Here is a 22242-nt window from a genome sequence, read left to right as displayed (position 1 = left end):
CTAAATCATACTATTCAACACTCAAATTGTAAGTTTGTAGTGTATTACTTCCTGGTTGAAAATATTTAAATTACAAACTTTCTAATTTCAGAATTTTAATTGAGAAACATCTTCATTACGCACACATGTTTGTAATTTAAATTCTATTACAGCAAATGCATTTGTCTGCATTGGTAGACATTTTAATGTTAGCGTACACACAAACGAAATAACAACTGCAATTTTATCGGCAGGCACCAGCAAATCATCGGACTGGAGAAAATCCCCATGAATTGGCAACACCGCTTCCACTTCCGAAACAATCAACGAGCTGCGCACTCACCTCGGCGCGGCGTAACTCGAAGGCAGGCGTGTTCTTGCGTCGCACGATTTCGTGTCACCGCCTATCGCTTTCCTTTATGCTCTGTCCTCGTCATCTGGACCGCGAGGTCTCCGGAGACCCGCCCGATTACCCGACCTGAAAACGTTCGACCGTTGTATGTATTTTCTATTTTTGTTTCAATTTCTCGGTCCTGCAACGTTTGTTTTTCTTGTAAATTACAATGTGTATTCGTAAGGTCGCGACAGCGTTTTGATGTATAGTTTGTTGATCCAAACCCCCCTATTTGGGGCTAAATTTGCTTACATAAAAGTGACGCCAAAGTCAGGGGCTACACAAAGCATCATCAAAACAGTTTTACATAACCAACATTTTCTATTACGTGTTGTTTTTTCAAGGAAAATACCAAATCGATCGGTGAAGGTCTTTTCAATAATTTGTTTCGTACGTCACAATTTAGAATAAATTTCCGCGATCAAATTGAAAGTTTAATGACACGTTAATGGCCATCTTGGGTATTGAATTGGCGTTACAAACATGCCTAGAAGCGGCAGATGTTTTTCAATAAATAATTCCTGTTTAGACCAACAACTGTCATAGGCGTATATGTAGTCGGTAACTTTTTGTCCCCTTCATAATTAATAAGGTGATTATTACGTCGCGCAAACGTTAGAACTAGTTTCATTTGGATTACCTTTTAGTTTCCTGTCCTTAAACGTTTTTTACTTTGAGGAAGCAAAAACCATCACAAGACTTCCTTAAGAAGGCAACTAAACTTGTTGCATTATTTTATTAAATTTGATCTGTAAGAAGGGGGAATTACACATCATTTTCAGGAGTTTCAAGTTTAACCGGTAATTTAATTAACAAAGCTAATTTCACTTCAAATACATCACCGAAAGTTTAATGATCTAACCGTAGGCGGATGACACGTCGATCTTGATAATTCTCAAATTTAAAATTTCTTTGCTGGATACACATTGAAATGGAATAATTCATAATAGTAACTAAAAATAACATAACAAACCGTCTTGATGTGATAAGGCATATGTGTACAGGGTGAGCAAAATTTCTAATAAACATCTTTTGAGTTACAGGGTCAGTTAAATGGGAAAAGTTTTAGAGAATATTAAAACTAGAGATCAATTTTTTTTCGTTTTCTAAATAAGTTGTTTCTCCTCGTCCTACTTATTACATGTACGTAAGTAGTTGCTTCAATTGTTTATAACTATTCAATCATGTTAGGAAATTTTCTCACATTTAATTGGGAAGCACTTCAAAATAGTAAACAACAAAATTAGATGTTTTTTTTTTTTGATGTCGAAGACAAAAATACGGAATCAGGAGACGTGCGAAGGTTAGATGAAGGTTGGGCAATTACGTTTTGATTGGTGTTAACTAAATTCACACTGGGATTTGTGAATTGTTGTAATAATGAGTCAGTATTTTAAGTGTTTACTTTTCTACTTCTGGAGTTGACGGTAATTTTGTAATAGCTGGTGCGAGTTGATTTTAAATGAATTTAGTGGTAACTTCTTGTAATTTCTATTTTTTGTACACCAAAATGCTTTTTTGCATACAAAATACCTTGAAATGCCTTTAAAATACCTTATAATGCTTCTATTATTGCTCAAAATGTCTCAAATAGCATTGAAATACATCAAAATGCCTTTAAATTATTTAAACTGCTGATACCTGCAAAATTTTGTTATAAGTCCCCTGATATTGAGATAATGATAAACCTCGATGAGAAATTAATTTTTTTATGGTCACGTGACAGTTTTTAGGTTGGATTAAGAAGCATGCAGTGCTTTTACAATTTGTACATGACATTTGACTATTAGCGAAATGCCATAAGGATTAATGTTTAAAAAAAAATACTTGCGCAGGTTATGTGAATCCAAATCTTAAAATTGATTTTTTTAAAGGTTTTTAGGTTAGGTTAGGTGACAGCGTGAAGGTTTTTTCAAATTTTTGACACTTATTGATTTGACTTTGTGCCGAAAGCTAAAAATTGATTTTCGAAGGTCAGGTGACTGTTTTTCCAAATTGTAACAAACAAAAACATTTTTTGTGCAGTTGCCTGAAATTACGGGTTATATTTTGACGTTTGCACGAATCTTCTAACTGTCATAGTAACCAAGTTAGCACGTGTCGAATAAAGACACTTATCATTTAAAAGAAACAGTTGAAAATTTGGTAATTTAAATTTAGACAGTGGTAAAATTGTGTGAACTACGTCACGTGACTTGATAATTCAATTTTTGAGCTTGCAACATTGTAAAGACCAGTTGACATTGTCAAAAACAGTCAAGTGACCTTAAAAATGTAGTTTAAACGTTGAAAAATTGGTACATTATTGTAATAATTTGTAATGAATATTATTTCAACGCAATATCATGTAACAAAGATTTTTCCATAATAATTACATGTGCTTATGTAGTTCTGATCAATTTTCAGTCAATATTGTTATATTGATACACTATATTGTCTACTGCTGTATTACTTAAAAAATATCACAAAATATCTTTTATTTAGGCTTTATTTCGTTCAAAATTCCAAAGAAAATATCACAGAACATTTTGAAATATACAGACAATGTCTCAAAATACTCTCAAACGCCTTATAAATACCTTGAAATACCTCAAAATGCTTCCTAAGACTGGAAAAGTGTCTCATAATACCTTGAATTATCTCGAGTGTGTACACCAAAATACCTCGGCGATTTACCCCTCGTGACAAGTATTCCTGTCAACATTATTTGATTAACATGGAAAAACTTCACTGAAAAGTTAGTTTTTTTTATAAATCTAGGCATTTTTATTTATAAAATATACAGGGTGTTTCAGAACTATGGGATCAAACTTCTAGGGGTTATTCAGTGCAACAGTAGAAAACATTTGAGTATAGGGACCCATGTCCGGAAAACTGCCACTACGGCCCTAAGACACGTTAAAATTTAGAAAGACGATTGATTGCCAGAGGTGGAGCAATTTCTTGGCCTCCTAGCACACCCGATTTAACGTCGCTAGATTTTTTCCTGTGGGGACATGTAAAGTCTTTGGTCTACGAAACTCCAGTAGAAACAGAGCAAAACCTAATTGGACGAATTACAGCAGCATTTGAAGAAATCATTCAGAACGAGTATCAAATTTTTAATCAAGTCCGCCTAAATCATGTGCGGCGTTTAAATCGGTGTATTCAGGTTGGAGGAAGACATTTTGAACAATTGTTGTGATGATATCATGTACAAAAGGCAAAAATTAAATGCCTATTTAAGCAACTCATCGTTGTTCTAAATTTTAACGTGTCTTAGGGCCGTAGTGAGAGTTTTCCGGACATGGGTCCCTATACTCAAATGTTTTCTACTGTTGCACTGAATAACCCCTAGAAGTTTGATCCCATAATTCTGAAACACCCTGTATAATTAGGCAAGTTGTTCTGGATAAATCATGAACAAACAACTTAGGCAATATTGAGCTTTTCACCAAAAACTAGAGGAGCTTTATGACACTTTCGAAAATCAGATTTCTACTCAGTCAATTTTTTCATATTTAGACTGTTGCAGACAGATTTAAGAAAAGATCTTCCAAATCACAGTTTTTAGGTTAGGCTTGTTGGTTTAAACCAAACAAAAGGTTTAAAAAATGCTAGTTTAAACTTGCTCTTGTTGTTATAGGAACAAAAAATAGCACACCAATAAGTGTCTGCAAAGAAAATCCCCCAGTAAAAGGATTGTTATAAGAAACTTATTTCGTTTTCCGAAAAATCGGGAACACCTGCATTTTATTCCTTTTTAACCAAATGTCAGTTTGTCACACTGTATATTTTATTTTAATTTCAGTATTGTAACAAAACTTGATTGAGTTGGAATGAATGTGATAGACCAAAAGACAACTTTCCGCAATACCACAATATGCTTTTTGTACAATCGTAGCGCAATTGTCATTCCCGCTTCGATACCAATTTGTGAGCTGCATGCAAAGTACTTTCCTGACTTGGAATTTTTTTATTGACCGTGTTTTTTTCTGTTGCAGACCTGAACCGAAGGAGCATATAGCAGCAAACCGCAAGGTACAGCAGGCAGTTCCATGTCAAGACGCGAATTAATCCGCCTCGAACAAAGCAGGATCCGAATCAGGCAAGTGAGAATAGAAACGGTCGGGTTGCCTGGTTTTGTTTTTTTTTTTTTGATTAGTAATATTATCGGCGTGTGTCCAATCAAAAATATTGCTTTTCCGTGTTGCGGTGAAGCCTAATGTCAGCGTGACTCGATACTTTGCATAATAATAAGGAGCTCTTGGAGAGATTTTCTGAACGAATCGCTAATTTAAACACCACCAATCAGGCACGTCCGTTTGTTTGATGGCGATCACCTGACGCAATAATTCCAAATTAAATAAGTAGCGAAACGTGAATCACAATGCCTCCGCGTTTCGCTGTTTGTATAGGCACAAACTCCGTTTTTACCTGTATTTACCGAAGCATCTTAACCAAACTCAGGCCATCCATCTAAAAATAACTAATTTATTTCGAGCTTCCGACCGAAAACTCAATAAACCGACGACGTTCGCATTCCTACGCTAGAACTGGCAACGTCGCAATTCGAATTTCCAGGACGCGTAGTAGACCGGGGCTTTTTAATTGAAGCTCGGCTCGGACGAATCCACTTTTCGTGCCGGGAGGGCAGGCACCCGAAGCTTTTATTGTTCTCCCGAACCGTACAGCGTTGCGTTTCAGTCCGTTACGTTACATTACAATAGCTCCGCTTTTATTTTATCTTGTTCTGGGGGCCCTCTTTTTATGCGCCTTTTCAAAAAGATCCTGTTCCATTAGCACGGTTGAGTAGGCTTCGGAAACGACCGAAACGAGACAAGTGCATCTTGGTCGCATTTTTTTTGCTCCTACCCAGTTTAGCTCCACGATACTTACTTCAGGGTAATTGTAATCCAACACTCAACCACATATACAAGTTCACATCTGCAACAGATGGTACCATTTATCTTTAAACGTCAGTACTTTTTAAGGTATAAATTGCATCAATGATTGACCCAATACGGTTTGAGCCACTTTTTTGAGGCAACTTTCACGTGTACGCATCGAGAAATCGCCGAGTTTCTCTCTTTGTTCAAAATAGGCTTGTAATTAAATCTCTTTCTACCCATGTTTTTTAGTTTACATTTTTTTTTGAGAAAAAATTAAACAAACCGGATCTCCTACCATACTACTAACCCAAAACTAAAACAATCCATTGGTTTCTTAAGAGAACGGACGTTAATCCTTTAAAAGTCACTGTAATCCGGGCAAAAGGACCGTCAGCGTTGCGCTCAGTGCCACGTTCGGATTCAAAATGGCCGAAGTTTGCCTTTTCCGTTGTTTCCATGCGGCATGCGGCCTAGAAACGTTTTAACGCTCCCACCCTTTTTACGATCGACGTAGGTCGCGGCCGCCATATTGGTTGTCCCGCAGCGCACGTAGTGCACTAGAGATGTTGATTTTACGATCGAAGTCACTAGACAAACACTCAGTCCCAAGACCCAGCAGCAAGTATCGATTATTCCATGACTTTGTAGTGAGCGTTCCTCGGATTGACCGTAACGCCATCTGTTAACCGTATTAAACTTCTTAGTTTTGGTTCGATTCAAATGTTTGTAGATTTCATTGGTTGTAGGCAGGTTTCTTTTAAATTCTGAAAGGTTTTTGAGGTAATAGGGCAGATGGCATCTTGAAAGGTGTAGGATGCTTGAGTTCAAGTTTTTTTGCATGTTGCACGAAAATGCTGGAACCTGGAACAAAAGTGGATACTTTATAATTTCTAAATAAACATAAATATGGTTATGCCAATAAGGACCGGTACTTTCACCTCCGAATAAATTTATTCTTAGGATAATTTCTATAGAAATGACGGAATTGACCAATAGCAGCGTCTGATTTCACGGTTTTCATAGATATATTATCCTTAGAATAAAGTTAAGTAAGCCCAGTACTGAGCCTTAATACATCAAGAATGTTTTTGGCCTATAACCCGAGAACAAAAACGAAATTTTTGGTTGATGCTTGAAGTTTTGAATACCTGTCACAGCGCCAAAAAATTTGACGTTTTCTTCTTCTTTTTCTTCAGCCTTCTTCCATCCGTTTTTGGACATAGGACCCATCCGGAACTAGCTTCCATCTGCTTCTTCCTTGATATCATCTATCCGGTGCCTTTGTGGCCCACCACGTTGTTTCTCTGGGTCGTCAAAGTACAATCCTGATTGATCCATTTTTCACTATTCTGGGGTGCAACATGCACTACCCAGCTCCACTTGTGACACTACGTCTGTAACTGGATTCGTTTACTAACCGTTTACATCAACTTTGTTTGGTTGGTGTTTATTTCCAGGCCAGATTCTCGACTGTTTAATGCATCCCTGTCTATTAGGAATTGTAAAGGACCCTTATGCAAAAATGTATCATCTGCATTCCTTATGTTATTTAATCGAATCCTTCTTCATTTAGCCGGAGTCCTGCTTTAATACCTTGCTTCTCTGAAGAAGTATTTCGAGTACGGATTGAAAATTACAGGAGATAGTATGCATCCCTAGCTTACACCACGTAATATTTTGTATCTCTCTCCAAGAAACTTTGTCACCTTTTTTTCTTTTGTCCTTTCAATTATTTCAGCATATTATCAGGAGAACAGAAACGCGAGGAGGTAAAATTTAGTTGCTCTTGGACTCACTGACGGTCCTTTCAAATTTTGACACTGCTTTTCTCTCTGACTGTACCTGATTTTTTAGGGTTTTTTTTGTCATTGGATAGGAAAATTAATGAGGATTCCAAAATTGTGTTTAAAACTGTCACTTTCCCATTCCAAGTGGGTTTTACAAGTGATTTTGTCACTGACTGTCTTTTCAAACTTTGACACTGCTTTTCTCTCTGACTGTACCTGATTTTTTAGTGTTTTTTATGTCACTAGATAGAAAATTTAATGAGGATTCCAGAATTGTGCTTAAAACTGTCATTTTCCCATTCCAAGTGGGTTTTACAAGTGATTTTGTCACTGACTGTCCTTCCAAACTTTGACACTGCTTTTCTCTCTGACTGTACCTGATTTTTTAGTGTTTTTTATGTCACTAGATAGGAAATTTAATGAGGATTCCAAAATTGTGCTTAAAACTGTCATTTTCCCATTCCAAGTAGGTTTTACAAGTGATTTTGTCACTGACTGTCCTTCCAAACTTTGACACTGCTTTTCTCTCTGACTGTACCTGATTTTTTAGTGTTTTTTTTTGTCATTGGATAGGAAATTTAATAAGGATTCCAAAATTGTGCTTAAAACTGTCATTTTCCCATTCCAAGTGGGTTTTACAAGTGATTTTGTCACTGACTGTCCTTCCAAACTTTGACACTGCTTTTCTCTCTGACTGTAACTGATTTTTTAGTTTTTTTTTTATGTTACCTAGATAGGAAATTTAATAAGGATTCCAAAATTGTGCTTAAAACTGTCACTTTCCCATTCCAAGTGGGTTTTACAAGTGATTTTGTCACTGACTGTCCTTCCAAACTTTGACACTGCTTTTCTCTCTGACTGTACCTGATTTTTTAGTGTTTTTTATGTCACTAGATAGGAAATTTAATGAGGATTCCAAAATTGTGCTTAAAACTGTCATTTTCCCATTCCAAGTGGGTTTTACAAGTGATTTTGTCACTGACTGTCCTTCCAAACTTTGACACTGCTTTTCTCTCTGACTGTACCTGATTTTTTAGTGTTTTTTTTTTGTCATTGGATAGGAAATTTAATAAGGATTCCAAAATTGTGCTTAAAACTGTCATTTTCCCATTCCAAGTGGGTTTTACAAGTGATTTTGTCACTGACTGTCCTTCCAAACTTTGACACTGCTTTTCACTCTGACTGTACCTCATTTTTTAGTGTTTTTTTTTGTCATTGGATAGGAAATTTAATGAGGATTCCAAAAATGTGCTTAAAACTGTCATTTTCCCATTCCAAGTAAACACTTGGTACATTCGTCAATTGTCAAGAAAACTAAATCGCCTTCCTCCACTTCTGTGCTCTTGATAAAAAATCAAACAAGTAAATAACTCTTTCTACAATTGCTTACTAAATAATAATAAACTATCAGGTATGTGTAGAAATTAAAACCACTTCATTCACATTAATATATTTTATTTTGATTTCTGCGGTAATCATGGAAATAAGTTTTGAGGGTAAGAAAAACCGAGTTAGAAATAAAGAAAGCTTGTAAAGAGATACCCTTACATGGTAGGGTTTGATTCTAAATTGTAGGACACATTTAGAAACTATACCTTGTTGAGTTTGTTTGCAAATACTACTTCAGTGTTCCTAAATGGTTTTCGACTACAGTTAAAAGTAAAGTTAGTCATAGAAAGTAGTAATAAATTTGAGTCAGTGCGTCGCTTAAACATTAAAACTACACATCCAAATATATAACTTGTTTTTCCTAAATATTTGAAGAATCAACAGAATAGAATTTCACCTACATTTTTTTTAGAAAAAGGCCTTTAGTTATATAGATTATCTGAGTTTTAAACGTATTGTATACCTACGGTTAGGTGAAAACAAACAGAAATAGCATATGTACAAACGTATTAAGTAAATTATCATATACAGAGGACGCTGTGTGAGCGAACGTAAAAATACTATCTAGTTAATACGTATATTGCAAATTGTACAAAAGAAAACTTATTTTATGAACAAAACGTATATGCACAAACTGAATACTCAGTTGGATAAACTTAAAAGCTAATAAATACTTTGCTGTTATTTACACAGTACAAGCTAAGTAAATAATATATTTTTCTGAGAAAAAAATCATTTTTGGGGAATGTTACTTTGGTATAAATAACGTATTGGTAATAGTTTGTAATTTACACAACTCGTACTTTACCGTTTTAACTTAAAACGGCGCAAGTACAAACAAATTAATAATAAATACTAATAAACTAAAACTAAATTCCACAAAAGTTTTTAAAGGAAAAATATCACAAACAAAAAAAATAAACACAAAATAATAATGTTAATTATTATTATAGAAGGTTGCACATTTAGGTTGGATAGTGATGTTGCAAGACTTGCTTGCAGAAAGTGGTGCATTATACATTGACGACTATGCATGTATGATAAGGCGCTAAGCTAGTTAATTTCATTAAACACTCGTTATTAGTAGTGGTATGATTATCGTTTGATTGACAAAAAAAAAATCAAATTTGAAAAAAACTCGGAAAAAGGCAGGATAAACAAGAGATGTTTGTAGTGTTTATAAAACTAAAAAAATCAGGTATTTGTTATTGTTGACTTATAAACGAACTTAAAGCTATAATTCCTCCATTTTCCGACCCAGCAAATTGCAGTGTGCTGTGAGGTCTCATCGCTTTTTAATCCTTCAGGAGCTCTCTGAGCCGCATGATTTCTTTATGTGCCTGAGCCAGTTCGCCTTGCAGGATTAGTTCCTTTTCGCGTAGCCGCTTGATGTCTCGCTGACAACTCTGAAATAGATATATAGTATAGATTTTAAATTTGCGCGGAATGTTTAGCTTAATTAATTACAAATTAAGCTCCATCAGCTTTGCAGATGTGTGATACACAAAACTAAAATATACCTACGATAAACGTCAACGGCTTACCGTAGGTACTTACACCAATATAGCAATTAACTTTGCATATAAATAAACATTAGCGGCACCGCTTGCCGCTGAGTCGCTCGGCATCTTGGTCGCTTCGCAAGTCAAGTACCTTTGTCAAGTGTCAAAAGTAATGAAAATTTTGAATCTGATGCAACAGAACGGCAAAACGTGGAGAAACCGTAAAAAGAATGTTTTCGAAAAAATTTAAGAATCTGTCTGCAGAATTGCCTCAAAAGCAGCATAAGTATGAAAAGTTGCTGACAGATGAAATCTCTTATCAACTAGTAGCCATCTTGGATCCCAAGTCTGTCTCGACAGGCAAAATATCTCTGGTTTTACAGGCCGAAGAGGTTAATTAAGAAGTACACTAATGGCATGAGATTGTAAAGAAAATATCAACACTCATAAGCACAGTTTTTAGAAATTCTTGAGAACTGAAGAACTATGAGAACTTTAGGATAGATAGCAAGAAAACTTACCACATTCTGTCGGAGCAAATCCAACTTGTCGCACTTCAGTCTGGTAACTTCTTGAGCGAGAGCGTCCTGTTGCGAAGTTCCTTTTCCACCTGCCGACCCGCTTTCTGGACGATCTTGGCAATGGCTGCAAGCTTTTGCGGCCGTTTCCGCCGACGACATTGACTCCAAACCGGTGTCGCTATCTACGTACCTTTTCAAAAAACCTCCGCGTTAGGCCCATATGAGTTTAATGGTAGTTTGGTACTTACCCTCCAGCTAGGTGCTCCAAGTCCTCGGACGTGAGAGACGAATCATCACTGGCCTCGCTGAGAGCTGGTCGAGCACTCGAAGGAGCGTGAGCGGTCAAATCAGGAGAAGAAGCAGTTGAAGATCGGCCGCTTCCCGTGCTTCCAGATCCTCCTGACTTTTTCGAGTTGGATACTATCGAAGACTTGCTTATGGATCTTCCACTCTACAATAAATCAAACGCATTAGAGCTCCAGATAATTAATCGATCGTTAAGTTAATTACAGAAGGTGTAGACTCGGAGATGGGCGGCTGACTAGTTTTCTTGCCTAACTTGTCATGGTGCAAGTGGCTGCCAGGGCCTAGATTGTTGTCGCTCTGGCTGGTTTTCACTTTGGCCGCGCTCCAGGCCTTCTTCACTGTGTCGAAGAAGCGCGATCCTGGTCCTGAATCGCTTTTCGGCGTCCCTGGGGCAGTTGCCTGGGTACCACCCAGAAAATCTGCACTTTTTTCCTGCAATAATACGTGCGTTAACTGATTTGTTTCAACAAAACAAAACCGTAAAATGTGTTATCTTAATTGTAAATTTGAATATAAACCATCTGATGTCGTTACTTATGACAATTTTATCGAGCAATTTCAAGTCCGCTGAGCATTCGTTAGTAAAACGTTTAAAATTCCAACTCGTTCCCTCGGTTACAATATGACGACGACTCTTAATGCAATGAGCTTTCTCCATGGCAAAGTTTTTAATCATTATATTGATTATAAAGTGTCCTCTTTTACGTTCTAACCCACTTCGGGTTGGCTATTTTAAATAAATAATGACGACCAAGTTATTTACTGTTTTCATTATCATATATTTATTACATATCTCAGTGTTAAAATTATGTTGGATACTAAAACCTATTCACGATCTTTTTGGAGCTGCCACATGGTTCAATTATTGCCACCAACACTCTAGTCAATTAGGATTTACCGCAAAACTCGCTAGTTAGTAGGGCAATCAAACCGTGAATTCAGTTACAAAGTAGTTTTCCCAGTCAACATTATAATATGGTATTTGGGCAATTCTATAGCAAACTTAGCTTTTTGCCATCATTATGTTTATGAAACGTTCCTTCCATTTGATTGAATACTGCTACTTGATTTTCTGACCGACAATAATATGATAACGAAATATAATTCAATACACATTGAAATTCCGCTTGAAATATAACACGATCACAAGAAAGTAACCTTTAAACGATCGGTCAAGCTTCCTAATGATATTTGTTAATAAAAGTAATTAAGTTTTATGGAAGATCGGTGCAACGGCTCAATCAACTCTCAGAGAGAGAGAAATATCAAAATAATTGAATGTTATCTTATTAAGGCAAATCGTAACTTATAAAAACGATTTGACTGCACAGCGTAAACAAATAATCCGGTTTACAATTTCCGTTTATTATAAAACGATAACTCCAGACAACTCAAATCCAATTGCCAGTTTTTGTAAGCAATCAGTTGTTATTAAACTGCTACATCACAATTAACGTCCAACGAGATTTAAAGCGGATAAGTCTATGTTAACATGAGACATCAACCTGAAATCCGACATGTCCTAATGGTTATCTCGTGTCTGCAAGGCAACGAGTTGGATTGAATCCTAGCACTGAACGTAGTTTTTCTACTCGAATGCGGTAAAGTGCGTTTTTCCGCACTCATGTGAGTGTGGAAGGAGGAATATTATCTTTGCAAACAGAGACTTTCATTTTTGCGTTCAGTCAACTCTGCGCTTTACGTCTCGTGCAAAAAAGTATCACTTTTTGCACTCGTTAGGTAAATAATAACTATTCCCGTCTGTGTAACTATTACTACTAACCTTCAAATCATCGGTGAGTGACTGTAACAAAGACGTTCTGGTCCTAAGTTCCAGTTTGGCGAACTTCTCAGCCTTGTAGCAAGCATTTTCGGCGTTGATCAGTTTGGTCAGCAAAAACTCCTTGAATTCGGCGCTGTGCTTGAAAATGGCAGGGGTGGGTAAAGTGGGGCCGAAAAACGGCACGTCATCCCTGGCCGTCACGCTCACTTTATATCTGGAATAAGCGCGTGTCTTAGTTCGCAATTAGGGAGCTCAATAAAACAAAAAAAAAGTACACACAAAGACCCCATTTGAAACGCAAATTTCAATTCGAAACATCAATAGCGGCTTGCGAGAATGCGTTCTCGCGCTTATTTAAATGTCAAAGGATTTCTCGGATTTTTTTTTTCCGAATGAATGGAAGGAACAGTGAAAGAAAATCGTCGGCGGTTTGTTGTGCGCCGAGATGGAAAAGAAAAAAAAGCGTCAAATCGAACGGATTCTTTTTAATTATCGAAGTTTGGTCGAGGGTTTTCCGTAGGAAATTCGATTAGAAAAATGACCCGCTTGCGAATTAGCGTCGTTACAGTTTTATGTACCCAATCTAGCTCGATTTGTTCGTCTGTTTTAGTTGGAAAACTTTCTGGTACACGCCATTTTGGAATTGTAAACAGACAGTGGCTATAGTTTATCCAGAGTAAAGTGGAAGCAAACATGTAAAAAATGGACAGAAGAAGTAAGTTGTCCTTCCATTAAAATACTTTTATGAGATGTTTACTTATATGTTTACATTGGACATGGGATTTTTTCCTATATGGTGTACCAAATAAGTGTGGTTTTTACTAACGTTTTTTTTTCAGTTCAACCTAGTAATTACTTTAGTAACTACTAATTACATTCGTTTGACAGATGTTATTTCTGCTTTAGAAAACCAAATTATTACTGCTTTTGCCTTTTTTCAGTTAATTTTATTCGATTGGGGTTGTTTGACTAGCCTATAAATTAATTAAAGATTTCACTAACAGATTTAAAAGGAAATGTGGGTTGTTAAAGAAAACAATATCAAAGGAAATGACATCGGTAAGGTTAGTTTCCGATTCGAATAAATTCACAACGCCCGCGCCCTGTCTTTTTCTTATCAATATGTAGATTTCAACCAGATAATACATACACCTTTCCATACGTGTGTCCTATAGAATAATAAAAAAGCAATGAGCCTTGATATGCATTGTCTACACAGCACGTTACCACCTCAAATTAGTAGCAGCAAGTCGATTGTTTCCTATTGAAGGCAAATGGGTCAAAATTCATCGCCGTTCGTTATATTTTATTTTTTAGGAATAGACTAGTTTTAACGAATCTCTTTTAATCCATTGTTTTTGTTTTATAATAGGATATGTTAGTATTTATGCTATTCGTAGAATTTACCCTGTAAAAAGACCAAAAGAAACATATTTTTTCAGAAAAATAACAAGTTTGATGAGATCATACGCTTTGGAAGACAATTAACATATACAATTATTTATTCCTCTCCAATTAGTGGGAAAATTACAACAATTGTCAAGTTTTTGACTAAAACTCTCAGACTTCAGCATATATTGAATGCTTGTGCTTGTTATATGGTTGTCTCAACGCCCATGCCATGTTGCCAGACATCACACATGTACAAAACATTCATCTCATTACAATTAACCATTTTGTCTTAACTACCGTAAGGAACTTGCAACATTGCTCGTTGAACACAAATTTACAACGGCGTATAATTGATGGAGCCGCAGTGGGACAAGGTGATTGGTGTTTGTTTTTTCTGCGCTGATTTCACGTTAATTTATTTTCGCAATTTAACAACGCACGCTCAAGTTAAATATTGTGCTAGGAAATAGCATAAACAATAAACACTTACCGTGTGTTTGACGTATTCGGATCCAAAACCTGGACAACGATGAAAGCGTGCAGGAAGTGTGACGCAATCATATCGGGACAGAACGGGGTGTTCTCTTCCTGGAATACTATGGCGACAATGTCGTTGCCGATGTGTCTTTTCCGTTGCAGCTGTTGCGGATCGTTGTCCGTGTATGGGAGCAGCGTCGACACGTGGAACATAATCTCTCTTTCCTTAAACACCTCGTAGACTGCCGTGTCGCCGGTGTGTCCGTTCTGGATGTCCAGACCGCCCCTGTAGCCTTTGTGGTCTTTGAGCTGGATCCGTTGCCCCAGCAAACTCAAAAAGTCGTCGAAGGCGGGGGTCGTGACGTTGTTACAAAACAACTCTTCTTCTGTAGTTTGTCCGAATTGCTGATAGAGGACGCCGAACTTGAAGGTGGTGACTAGCACGTGTTCGTCGTAGGTGGCTATCAGTTGTGAGGTTTTTGGGTGTAATACCTGGAAAACGTTCAGTTTGAAAAGGAAAAAAGTTCATTTAAATGATTGGGTTTACTGGTTGAAAATTATCCACGTTCACTTCGTCGTTAAGGAGTTTAGCCATCCGCGAAGGACTCGGATTAGGTCCGAGATACGTGGACGGCACAATTTCATGCTTGGTGGCCGTCCTCAGCCTCAAGAGTATCCGGGTGTGCTCTTGTTGGGCGACATTTTCGGTTTTGATTGACAGCAAAACTGGCCCCAAAACCTCATCCGTCCCGATTAGATTAGAATGCTCCTGCAAAAAAAGAACAAGTGCTGGTTTAACTTGTTCCCAGAACTAAATATGGATTTCGTACATTCCAGTCATCGTACACTAAAGCGCGGTCACATATCATGGGGAATTTAAGAGTGGGACGGAAAAGCCGCAAAAGCTGCTTTGATCTTCCGGCCACGACGCGATATCGGCTTATGAAAATAGCATCGGTCCTTTGCGATACGTAACGGCGATGATCAAATTCACATACCAATTTTATAAATATAACCAAAGCTTCTTTCATGAAAACGGTAAAAACACCCATGAGAATTTTAGTTGTTTCTTCTATATACAGAGAGGACGCTTTCACTTATTATCAAGAGTAAATCTAGTGGGTGTTGCAAATCGTAATTAGGTTTTTGTTTTTATTATTTTATTACGGCCGGCACGTTCCCCTGATTTGTCATCGTTGGATTTATTCTTTACACAGAAGACCGAGAAATTCCCAATTTTCTCTCAAACTTTAAGAAACTATATTTTTCTAAGTAACTTTTCTTGTTTCAGCGGGTGTCGAGTTCACCTATTGCAATGCTACGCGTTTTCGATCCTTTTTTATGGGGTCTAACTTGAAGCATTTGGAATTTTTAGCTTGTACCGAAGAATCCGACGAATATCTTGGACAGAGAGAATAACCAATACGAAAGTGCTGAGAAGAATGGGAAAGGAAAAATGTCAAGTAAGAGTCGATATGTCCTTTTGTAGAAGATCCTCCAAGGTGAGTTTTATGGAACTAGAAAGGTGGGTAGAAGAAGAGTATCGTGATTGAACAATTTATGATCGTGGTTCAACCAATTAAGCACTCAGAGCTATTCCGCGCTGCTGTTAACAATATTCCAATAGACAACATGATAGCCAACATCCAGAACTGAAAGCCACCCTAAAAAGAAGTTTCATTATTTAATTCATGGTAGTAAACCAATTGTTATCATGGGGATGTAAGTTTTTCTCTCAGCGGAACTAATGATGAACTGCTCTGTTAATGCTTAGTTTTCTGTTAGTGTCAAACGTATCTAAAATAACATTTTGATGATGACTGAATCTGTGTCGGTGTGAACCGATTCAAACTGAAAAAACAACGAATCTCTTAATATTTATGGTGATCCGCGACGAAATATCGTGGGAGTGATTAAAGTTGAAAATCGCCTTTAAAGAGTTAAGCCCCAGGTCGTGTGTGGTCTCATCTAGGACTCGACAAAGCCGCTTTCGGACAAAACGCCGCGGATTTTTTTCAACGTAAGCACAAAGGGACATTGATTGCTTGCCTCATTTGCGTAATGCACGCCTAGGCACAGGTTATGGTTACGTTACCAATCTTCTGATGGATGGATTAGAGATTAAATTGTAGGCGCAATAATAGACTGGTGTAACTGCCTCGTCGCTATCGTCGGGTTATACATTGTCTGGCGCGTATGCAAATCCCTGCCAATCGAGAAGTGATAACGCGTTTTGTCACTGCATAATTCAGATTCACATTTGAAATTAGTGGGCCCCTGATGAATCGTTATTGCAACTCGCAGATTGATATGAAATTTTTATTTTAATTTAAGTTGTCTGAATTTAGTAGAATAGAGCTGGAGAAAAGGGATTTACGTTGGAAAACGCGATTCTAGTCCAAAACTATAACAAAGATAACGCGACTTGAATTCGGCCCGTTTGGCGTTTCTATTTCTTAAGCAAACACAAAAGTTTTACCCGTCGTCGCCTCGACTTACAAATCTATTATTTGTTCCGGCGAAACGACAAACCCATCCCTCGGATTAGGCTGATGGGAAATTTTATACAATAATGGTCTAGAGTTTTCGACAACAACCCCATTTACCTGGAATGAAAACGAGTCTATCGGAAATCGAAGGACAGAACACAAAAATTTGGATGCGTACAAGTATATAGTGTCGCACGGCTTTTCGCAAATGAAAATGGGTAATAAAATTGCTCGTAATGGTCGGGCATTTTCATATCAAAGACTCGGTTGAGACGAAGGATGGCAAATCCGTGTCCGCAAAAAGAAAAATGAATCTTTCGCCTAGGTTTCGCGCACGACTGCCTTCGCAGACGTGTAGGTACGAGATATTCCCCGGTTTGATTGAATTTTCATACTCTACGGTTTGATGTTGCGGTGGAATGTTACATCTCGAAGTTCTTTGATGGAGGGTTAGACGTGAAACTCGTAACGTTTAGGAAAGCCAACAAAAGGCTGAGAATAATTGCACGAATGTGAATATGCAGTTATTATTACTGGAAGGAGAAAGAGGCGGTTATTGTGCTAAACTCAGAAGATGGAGCTGTGACATAATGTAATACGCAAAAAAAATTTGAAATATTAATTTGTGGAAACATCTAGTTCTATTTTCCATTATAAAGTTACGGCATAGATGTCGCCCTTTTCCTTTGTTTACTTGTGTTTTCTACAAGTGGTGTGTGGGGCAATGGATGTTGGTTGCAACCTATACTAACCTAGTTAGGTTAGGTTGCCATGCATTATTTGGATTTTTACCCAGTTTTCAATGTCGACCATTTGGCAGCATGGAAGAAAGAAAAGATTTACCGCAAATTTTATTTTTCCTCTGTAAGGTGCAACACAAATTTAGTACCGAGTATCGTGGATACCAAATGTTCACAAGACCCATAAACTTTTTTTATACTTTGAAAAAACCTTTCTGGAAATGTACCAGAAGAGCATAAAGAAACCACTCGCAGAGACGGAAAAGATTTAAAAATAGGGATTAGAATTGAATACTGAGATTAATTGCAGGAAGCTATAAACATGATGAAAAAGTGGGAGAAACGCATTAATGCTCACAGTTTATGTCTCTTTCACCTACCTGTTGTGATTCATGAATCAGCTGCAAACGAATAAGCGTAGGTATTTATCTAATGCAGTATACAGCCGTACTGGTAGGTCACTAAATTAGAATGGCCGCAATTCCGCACCCACCACGTACCTCTAAAACCGACTCGAGCGCCAGTAGATTAAATTAACGCGCCGGTGGGGCAATTAAAAAATCGCGAACGGCAATTAATCCCTGAATACTAATCGGGAATTGTTCTTGTGGAATGTGGGAAGTTTCCCATTCTCATGGTTGGAACAATGGGCGCCTGGGCGCTTATTAAGTCCTTTTAGCCTGCGGGCCGGATATCGCTCTCGAAAGAACCCTCACACTACGCCGGAGTTGATTATTTTTGACATTGCCGCATTTTTCATTCCACGACCGTAAGAATCTAATATAAAGAAGCGTCTGTCGTCCCCAAAGAGTTGCCCCGCCTTCACCTAAGGGCGGTGTGGGCGAAATACGTTACGAACCCGTCGTGTCTTATTGTTGTGTATGCTACTCCCATGGGTGAGCCTGTCATTGTTCTGGCGACACGGCGACGGCCATTCGTGCTTTCAATTGTTACAACATAACGACGCAGGTGGATATGTAAAAAAAAGTCATTGATAAAACTTCACTTACCCTGCCTACGAAGAAACGCCGGTAGCATTTGGCCGTGTCATCGGTTTCGATCTTGGACCTCCACGTTTGATGGGGAATGATCGGTAAACCTCGATGATCGAACTGTTCATCGTGATCGGTGCCATCCACCCAGTACCTAATAACAAATTTACCCCCAACATTGTAGCTCGATTTAGATTAATTAGATAAACAGGTCGTTAACGTACCCTTTAGGTGGTCCCGGAATCATCGCGTAGGGCGAACCCCTAGACAATTCCTCCTGTAAAATCCTTCGCGCTTGCGGGGGTTGTTGGGGCGAGAGGGGAGGGGTGGTACCAACCAGGGGATGCGGCGATCCCGCCGGGGAAATTTTAATGTTATTGTTGTGGGCGAGTCGCACATCTTCTTGCGAGTCTTGGTGCGGTGAAATGATCTTTTCTTTTGGTATAGAACCGGTGGTCAGTTGACGCTGAATTGGTGGCTGAAAAAAAAGAAATTATTTTTAACATCTTTTTTTTAGTATTGGTTAATAAGGAAGTTTGATTAAACAATTTTTATTGGTAGATAGTGCAATTCCATTTAGAATGTAATCCCTAAATTGATTGTCAGTAGTTAGAGCTCGAATCAGCTAAGAAAAGGCCACAGGCGTCATCAAACGATGATGTCACGATCTCTGTACGTCTCGCTTTAAATATTGCTGCTCTCGTTACTTTCCAAGTGGTTGCAGCCAGTCAGTGGCGTGCTATTATTTTATCAGTAAAATGAAACATTTTCGTCGTTTTTAATAAAGAAAATAAAAGACAACAAGTTTTTCAAAGGAATGGAAACTCCTTCTGCTTCTTTCTTCATAAATTGTAAGACGTTACTGACGATTTCACGGCCTTGGCTGTATATGATAACACCTTTCTTTCCAACCTTTTTGAAAGACATTTTGACAAAATAACGTTTTTTATTCATAACACTATGTGAACTTCAACTGCGACCATCAACAATACAACCAAAACACCAGACTAAAACGGAACCTAACCTAACCTAAACCCCTAAGTCTCCCTGTCCGCCACTACATTTTTTTAAACTTGGCAACACCGTTTAGAGTGCCGGCTAGTAAAAGCATATAAAAAGGTCCAAATGTCCCTGGCCGCTGCCGCATCTGTTTTACTTGTGTCCAAGTAAAAACCGTACTACGTTGCCAAGTGGCTTTTTGACCGCTTAACAATATATTTTCGGGAATATTTTAATAGGACGCCTCTGATTATATCTAATGCGACGGCAACTGTAGAAGGAGAAAGAAATAGTTTTAAAAACTGCGTCATTGATGATGCGGTGGCCTTTTCTCATCTGATTCGAGCTTTACTTCGCATAACAGCTATTCAAGTTTGATAGAAAAAGCCCATGTACTGTTCTCGCGGTCTGAGTTTACCCGTGCGTCATGTGATTTAGAAGTAGACATGCATTATTGACTTCATCCTTGTCTATTGTTCACTTTCAGAAAGGGTAAATATCTAAGTGAATGTCTTCCAAAAAAAACATTTACTGATTAGCGCTTCTATTTCAGTCATTGTCAGTTTGAAAACCATCGAAATTTATTTGATTTGTTTACTATTAATTCTTTTCCGTTTCTTTGTGTTGTTAATCATTTATAAAGTTTTCTATTAACCACACCACCACAGTTCTTTTAAGAGCTATTGTTTCTACGCTTTTAACATTCTGTAAGTACTTTCATAATATTATTATTAATATTTTTATTTTTTTTATGTCGACTGTCACGATCTAACCAAAATTGGCACAATTACTAACCTGTTTTGGAAAAAAGTGGGAGTGTCTATTATGGTTTTTATTTAACCATTTGGTTTTTCCTAAATTCTGTATTACTTACTATTACAGTATTTTTTTCGAAAATGCCTGGAAAAATTCTCCACAGACAAGCCCAGCAGTTAATTCTTAACCTTTGTGAATATTTTGAATTGGAAAAAACCAATGGAGGACCTTTAGAAGCTTTATCATCCGTTCAGGAAGAAAATAAGATATTTTAAGACCTTACATATTCTTACTGATGTATTTTTTTTGATACTAGAAAGTTGTAGCTGCTTTGAAAATTTTCCGCAAAACTGTTTAATCGATTCGGGAAAAGCAAGCAAGTAATCTTATGATTTCCTCACTTAGAAAACCTAAATCGAGACGTTATCGACGGGCCAAAACCACTAATTTATCTGAAAGCATTAAAATGGATGTTCGAAATACATTATATGATATGTACAACGATAGTATGTTAATAATAGCAAAATATATCTACTTTTGTAAGAAACATCTATTAACATTTCATTGTTTCCAGAGACTGAGATTTTTGGGTTGCATTATAGATTTTTCATAAAAATTTGTTCAAACATATTATTAATAAAGTCATAGAAAAAATAAAATAAGCGTCTAAAATGTTTTCCAACGGGTTTAAAATAAAATAAGTGGATTGCAACCTGAAAATGAGTTATGAGATACTACAGCATCACTCAGAATGTCTTATTGAATTTTTAATTTGTTGTATTTATTTTAGAGAAACATGTAACCATCCAGAACCTAAATCAAGAGCTTAAAGTTAAAGAAATACTACATATTGGTGATACATCTCTGCGAATTTTGGTAAATAAATTAGGTTTCAAATTTAGACGGAATTCTATGATCCAAACGGAGACTTCTCATAAATAAAAAATGTTATTTCGGTCAAGATATTTTTGATTTGCTTTGGTATAAGGTTGTTTTAGTGCAAATTTGCAGCCAAAGATCTCTACTTTCTGACTGACAATACACGCAAAATTTTAAACGTGACGAAGCTTTAGACACACCCTTTTCTATAATATGAACACAACAGTTTTGTTGACGAAAACTTGATTTGATTCACATGATTATTATAAATGACGTAGCCTTCGTGACGCACGGGTAAACTCACTCCGCGAGAACAGTAAGGAAGTTTGATTGAACAATTTTTATTGGTAGATAGTGCAATTCCATTTAGAATGTATTCAAGTTTGATAGAAAAACCCATAATATGGAGGAGCTGGTTAAAAGGAAACAAAAAGCGCAGTGGAGTGAAGGTAGTAAAAGGTGGTGGGCTGGTGGGCAACTAAAATGCAGGGGGAACCTTCACAGTGAGTTCTTCTGAATCACCTATCGTTGTCTAAATCAAACAATATTCACTTAGCATGAAACAAACTGGTCTATGCGGACCAAACAGATTTATTCTTGTTCATAAATCAACATTAATTCCCAACCGCCAGATTTATAGAGTGGAAAATGAACTGAAATCAAATTTCCACAGGACCGAAATTAAAAGGACCGGAGTGAAACAGGCAAATTAACCGCTGTATCCATAATGTCGCGTGTTTTAGTCCCGGACCGAAAGTTTCGTTTAGCCCGTGGTGGCGGTTTCGCCTGCTGGAGAACGAAACCGTTCCGGATCGCGGAATTAATTTCGTTTCTTGTAGTTTGCATACGTTTTGTTCTCGTCAGAGCTTCCAGATTAGTGGTTGGATTAGTAAAAAAAACTCAACACTGCCGTCTCGTGTTCTTTAACGAATAAAAAGCTTTCAAATCAGTTTATTCCACGATAAGCGCATAAATGCATTTCTATT

At 37.3% G+C, this 22242-nt stretch overlaps 2 protein-coding genes and 1 long non-coding RNA gene across 14 annotated transcripts in view; 1 reads left to right on the top strand and 2 right to left on the bottom strand.

The window, feature by feature from the left end:
• Positions 1 to 6568, bottom strand: part of spen (spen family transcriptional repressor split ends) — a 92722-nt gene extending 86154 nt beyond the window's left edge. The window contains exons 1-3 of the mRNA XM_081991332.1: positions 6393 to 6568; positions 5552 to 6105; positions 5252 to 5299 (exon numbers count right to left, since the gene is read on the bottom strand). Coding sequence (XP_081847458.1) covers positions 5252 to 5299; positions 5552 to 5571 — 68 coding nt within the window. The 5' untranslated portion in view covers positions 5572 to 6105; positions 6393 to 6568. The remainder of the gene's footprint in view (positions 1 to 5251; positions 5300 to 5551; positions 6106 to 6392) is intronic.
• LOC145737902 (uncharacterized) overlaps positions 1 to 22242 on the top strand; it is a 35664-nt gene that overhangs the window by 6769 nt on the left and 6653 nt on the right. The window contains exons 6-9 of one of the 4 annotated variants that reach the window (XR_014180525.1): positions 234 to 476; positions 4357 to 4460; positions 15693 to 15831; positions 15891 to 16116. This is a non-coding gene — a long non-coding RNA (uncharacterized LOC145737902). Of the gene's footprint in view, positions 1 to 233; positions 477 to 4356; positions 4461 to 15692; positions 16117 to 22242 lie in introns of those variants that run through there. The other 3 variants (XR_014180522.1, XR_014180524.1, XR_014180523.1) reach the window with 3 other exon arrangements.
• The window catches only part of RapGAP1 (Rap GTPase activating protein 1), a 159435-nt gene continuing 145662 nt past the window's right edge, over positions 8470 to 22242 (bottom strand). For all 9 annotated transcript variants that reach the window (XM_081991689.1, XM_081991695.1, XM_081991712.1 and 6 more), the window contains 9 exons: positions 18847 to 19100; positions 18641 to 18776; positions 14949 to 15170; positions 14415 to 14893; positions 12533 to 12746; positions 10954 to 11181; positions 10692 to 10894; positions 10444 to 10633; positions 8470 to 9826 (listed from right to left, as the gene is read on the bottom strand). In XM_081991689.1, coding sequence (XP_081847815.1) covers positions 9716 to 9826; positions 10444 to 10633; positions 10692 to 10894; positions 10954 to 11181; positions 12533 to 12746; positions 14415 to 14893; positions 14949 to 15170; positions 18641 to 18776; positions 18847 to 19100 — 2037 coding nt within the window. In that variant the 3' untranslated portion in view covers positions 8470 to 9715. The remainder of the gene's footprint in view (positions 9827 to 10443; positions 10634 to 10691; positions 10895 to 10953; positions 11182 to 12532; positions 12747 to 14414; positions 14894 to 14948; positions 15171 to 18640; positions 18777 to 18846; positions 19101 to 22242) is intronic.

Source organism: Ips typographus, linkage group LG1, assembly GCF_016097725.1.
Source record: "Ips typographus isolate SLU linkage group LG1, UJ_Ityp_2.0, whole genome shotgun sequence".
Classification (NCBI taxonomy): domain Eukaryota; kingdom Metazoa; phylum Arthropoda; class Insecta; order Coleoptera; family Curculionidae; genus Ips; species Ips typographus.
The sequence above is the reverse complement of the archived record's forward strand: the minus strand, read 5'-3'. Positions and strand labels throughout refer to the sequence as shown.